The sequence below is a fragment of the Triticum dicoccoides genome, chromosome 6B (assembly GCF_002162155.2).
Source record: "Triticum dicoccoides isolate Atlit2015 ecotype Zavitan chromosome 6B, WEW_v2.0, whole genome shotgun sequence".
In the NCBI taxonomy this organism is placed as follows: Eukaryota; Viridiplantae; Streptophyta; class Magnoliopsida; order Poales; family Poaceae; genus Triticum; species Triticum dicoccoides.
In genome coordinates this window covers 614,596,271-614,601,326 of record NC_041391.1, presented here as the reverse complement: position 1 = coordinate 614,601,326, position 5,056 = coordinate 614,596,271, and the positions used below count along the sequence as shown (strand labels likewise).

General features: G+C 46.5%; 1 protein-coding gene across 1 annotated transcript; it reads right to left on the bottom strand.

Annotated features, from left to right (window-relative positions):
* Positions 1–1,316: 1,316 nt before the first annotated feature.
* On the bottom strand, positions 1,317–3,650 carry LOC119323142 (non-specific lipid transfer protein-like 1). Its single transcript, XM_037596723.1, has 3 exons — positions 3,177–3,650; positions 2,930–2,947; positions 1,317–1,667 (listed from the first exon to the last, which is right to left on the bottom strand). The coding sequence occupies exons 1-3, from the start codon at positions 3,532–3,534 to the stop codon at positions 1,528–1,530; spliced, it is 516 nt and encodes a 171-aa protein (XP_037452620.1). The 5' UTR covers positions 3,535–3,650; the 3' UTR covers positions 1,317–1,527.
* Between the last annotated feature and the right edge of the window lie 1,406 nt (positions 3,651–5,056).

Below are 5,056 nucleotides of genomic sequence, written 5' to 3'. Positions count from 1 at the left end.
CACTTGTTCTTTTCACGTTTTTGGGAAGAACAACTCTGCTTCTCACGGAAGGGGAAGCACAGTCAGGCAGCACAAATGTGCTTCTTATGGAGGCACATATGTTCTTTTCTTTTTTGGGAAGCACAATTGTGTTTTCTTCTCTTTTAGGAAAGTACAGTTGTGCTTCACGCTACGAAAAGACACCTAAAAAAATTCTTGAAGAAAACCTAGAAAAAAACAGACATAATCCAAAAGTCAAAAGTACTGAGCATAATCCAAAAATCATGGCATCTGATCGTGCAGCATAAAGCAGCAAATGTAAAGGAAACAAAAAAAACGCATGAGCAACGAGACCATAGAGGCAACCAAGACCATTAAACTCACCTCACATGCTGAAATACGTGGACACAGCGCCAGTACTAGAGAAAGAACATCCAAAAGCGATGTACAAACAACATAGACAAACACTGTATCAACGCAACACATAATGCACCCACTGGCTGGGCAATGCAACAGAAAAGATCCGCCCACGAGGCACGTCCCGCCGAACCCCGACTAGCACAAGCCGAATAACCTCCCCAACAATCCCATCAAGGACCCCCCCCCCCTCCCCCGACGCATCGGGTCCGATAAACGCCGAGCAATGGCCGAGCCCAGGACTCCGATTAGCGCAAACCGAGCACCCTCCCCGCCATCCCTTCAAGGGGCAGTCTCAGTGGCATGCGTCCATGAAACATTGAGACACCACAAATCGAGCCAGGTACACCCCGCACCTGGATGGGGATAAACAAATGACTCAACTCATGCCAAGCAGCCGCCTCCAGTCATCCACCTCCGAGTCATCCTTAGGATAAAACGGCACTCGCTCTTACCCAACCTAGAAAATGCATAAGCAATGGAAAGACATAATATGCCACAAAAATGTGAGCCCGAGTGCACCCGTGGCCCATGGGCCCCTAAAATCGGCGGGAAGGTGAGGCAAAGAATAACCTGATCGCGCAGCGGGGAGGGCGCTAGACCGGCATCAACGCGCACAGATCAAATGGCGTGGAGGGGCACTCGCAAGCGAGGATGCCCCCAAGAGGCAGGTACTTCGTCATTCTTTATAGGAGTAATGTTGTCGGAGAGACCATGTATAATCGGTATCAGATCATCTAGAGTCCAGACTCCTTCCTACCGTACTACCTCCACCTTCATATTTTGGGCTATATTTTGACTATGATTTTAACTAATAAAATAACGTTATAAGTAGCAAAAATAATATCATTGAAAATTATGTTCAGATAAGAACCCTAGTAAAGCAGGACGGATGTAGTAGTAGTTTGTAGCGGATCATCTGCGCATTTCAAAGTCAACAGTGTCATAGCTTCTCAATAATCAGTGCACGGTACATGGCAATTTACTACTCAATATTCAGTCCACGGTACATGATAATAACTGTAACTCAGAGCCCATCCCGATGAACAAAGTAAACTCAGATTACAACACCGCACAACACAGAGTCACAAGGTCTGTGCAACATAACACGTGAGGCAGAAATGTCGACCCTCAGACGTAATAGAAGGCGAGCAGCGAAGTCGCCACGGTTGCGAGGATAATGGTTGCGGGGCCGCCGGGAGACCTCGCCGGCGCATTCGCCTTCGGTGGTGAAGCGGTCGCGCCGCCACTGGATGCTGAAGGCGCCGGTGCTGCAGTGACAAAAGGATTGTAAGGGATTTATACGGGCATATAAAACAGCTACTCCAATGTAAAAAATTGTCTCGACAGGTATCATTGTTGTTGTAGCTATCAGAATAGCTGTTAACTACACAATTGTCAGCTTGCTACGCTCTCTTCAATGAGATCACGGAAGCAGACACCACATAGGCAACTATAGCTGGAAATGTGTAGTGGTGGCCCTGATGGGGCATTCCCCGGATACTAGTGGACTAGTGGCAACATGTGCATCGCAATGTGGTCTCACGAACAGTAACGGATTACCTACCAGAAACAAACGATTTCTTTGTACAACCAAAATAAAAATACTGTACACGAGGAAGACCTTGAAATTTCAACATTTGTGCTTCTGAAAAACGGCTAAGAAATGAATTGCCGATGCACATTTTCCTTCCTGACCTTTTTACTCGGCATATAAGACTTGTCTGGAGTCAAACTTCGTAATTCTAAAGTTATAAAATGTAAAATTTAAATTCATGATGGATCTAATGATGTTGATTTTGTATTGTGAATGTTGCTATTTTTTTTCTATAAAGTTGATCAAACATTACAAAGTTTGATTTTAAATAAATCTTAGATGCGGAGTAAAATGACTCGGGAGGTACTACGAGACCAGGGGTATGGGTTTTGTCTATCGCAGCATGTGACTGCCTCGTCCAAATTTCTTTTAGCTACTTGTGATTTTTCCAAGCAAAAAAGTTTCTTTTAGCCTATATGCTCTTGTCCGTACCTTTTGACTGGCCAGGCCTCAGGCTCAGAGCGCACATGCAATGGCTCGCAAGGATACAAGCCAACGGAAAAGCTCACAAAAAATAATATACAGCTGTGTTCACGGACGACGAAGTACGAACACTGCGACGGCCCCATTTTTATGCCATTCTTGTGGACCAAATGGAGCGTATTTTTATAAAATAACGATGTTCCTTTTGATTTTATGGATCGACTTTTAGTGGAAACACAAGGGTTAGAGTCAACTTTAGTAGAAAGACAACTAGCAGAGATTTTTTCAGTTAAATTTCATATGCAACTAAAGAAGCTTCTGTTTGTTCAGACTCTCAAATTAAGCGCACAAATACGATGTGTGAGTTCATCGTCATCATTTTACCGAGCATATGTAGTACTGCGACAGATGCAAATCATGGTACGAAAGAGAACAAGACAACAGAAACAAGAAACGAGCATGCATCAAAGAATGAAATACAAAGACGATGATGTGTAGAGAAGAATGTGTTACCTTCAGCAGGAGCCGCAGCTGCAAGCAAACAAGAGGTGAAGAAGGTCAATACCCAGCCAAAAATTTCCAACACAAATCGAGATCTTTCATCGTAAATCTCACATATGAACCGAAAGAAATGACAAACTTCCTAGTGGAACAAGAAGGTCTTGTTTCTTGGTGTAAAAAATGGAAGCGGGTTCTAGCCAGACCGGCAGACCCAGGACAAGAAGATTATAGAAAAGGTGAGAAAAGGCACGGTGCTCACCGTGGCACTTGCTCAAGACAGAGGCGGATTGGCCGCAGGCGGTGGGGAGGGCGAGCACGCGTGTCATGTTGATCGGTATCGGAGTTGTCTTGGCGTCCATGGCAGCGCAGAGGCACTTCACGGTGGCGGGGGTGCCGACGGCGGTCTTCACCTCCGTGCAGCAGGCCTTGGTAGGCCGGGCCGACTTGCTGTCGGGCAACACATAGTCGAGGCAGTCTGCGAGGCTAGTCAACGCCTCCGTGCAGTCCTGCGCCGGCGCGGGCGCCGGCGCCCGGGTGGCCGCCCCCGCGGCGTCGGCGAGCGCGAGGAGGACGAGGATGCACGCTGCGGTGGTGGCGACGCGGCCGGTGAGAGCCATGGCTGCGCTGGTTGGTGCGGTGTGCGCTTGAGCGTGAGGAGTGGGTTCGAGCGTGTGGCGATGGAGCTGGGAGGCTTGGGATGCGGGGAGGGGAAAGAGGTTTGTTGGACGGAATTGAGGAGGGGTGTAGGCGTCATTTTTTAAGTGGCGGATGGGCTACGGCGACGGTGGGGCCCAACCATTTGATTTTTCTTTTTAGTTGGACCGTTTGATTATCTTTTGTAGTATGAATGTGGGACTAAAAACCGTCGTACACGTAGAAAAGCCCTAGCCGCCGACGACTTGGGTTCGTGACTTTTGCTGGTCCTCTGGCCTTCAGTCGTCTTTTCGGTCTTCTTGAGGTGGGGAAACTACAGACTGGAAATTGTTCTACCATTCGCGGTGGATGTGTTCTTCGGCTCATAAAACGACTCTGGTTGCGACGGTGCTTCTTCAGATTTGGTTGCGATGGATCTTCATCTCCATCCACTCCGGCGGTATTTCGTCGACAGTGGGTGACGATGGTGGATGGTTGCTTTTCTGTGTAGAGGAACCTCCGAGGACTTGATTGTATTATTTTTTATTTTGGGGTCATTTCTGCAATTTTATCAGGACAATTGTTCTTATTATGAACACGTAACAACCTTTTCTAAAAAAAACGCTTAGAGTCTATTTTGTTTTTTATCTAATATCTATGCTTGATTTTTAAGTCTTTGGCGATAATGTTTTTCTTTGAGAATTGACGGAAAAGTTTCAATAATAGAGGCAGTGTCGTGCAAAATACAAGTTCCATGGTTCTATCCCCGTCCTGGTGTGGTTGTCGTGGCCGACACGACTTACACCAGAGTGCCTATGGCTTTTGCTCCCGCATGTCGGTGGTCCCATTCTCGCGGATCGTCGTCCGCTGCTTCAAACTATCTTGACGATGGTGGTGGCGATAATATTGTCAAGCATGCTCTTGTCATTGGGTATGTTGATTTGTTCTTTTGTGCGCCCAGTCTTCTTCCTCGGCAATATGACGATGAAGCAACAGTTCGATAACCTATCTTGCAAGGGGTGTGTCCTTGCCATAGTGCGTTCAACAATTTTAGGTTGTCACCTGTTTGGGGTGAGGGCCGCATGCGGACCTTTGAGATTAATCAAGCTTGTGCATGTCTGGTCTTCTGTAGTTTCTTCCTAGGATGGATGGAGAAAAGTCTGACATGCAAGAGATGGATCTAGGGTCAATGACCATAGAAGACTTTGATGTGACTTTATGTTTTATCCTGGTCCTTTGTTGACTCGTTTTTGTTCGATTTGATGTACTTTGTCAGATTTATTAATAAAGTCAAATTGTTTACTAAATAAGTTGTGTCGTATGTGGATTGGTCCCGTATCCAATGTGGGCCCCTATTCCAGCCTTGAATATTCAGATGGGAGGGTCCAAACACTTTTAGCATGTAACGCGGACCCTTAACTTTAGTCAGACGTATCCGAACCGAAATCTCTCAAGCCGGCTCCAAATCGAGGGGTGGAGTAAGTTTTTTCAGACGTTTGCTACATC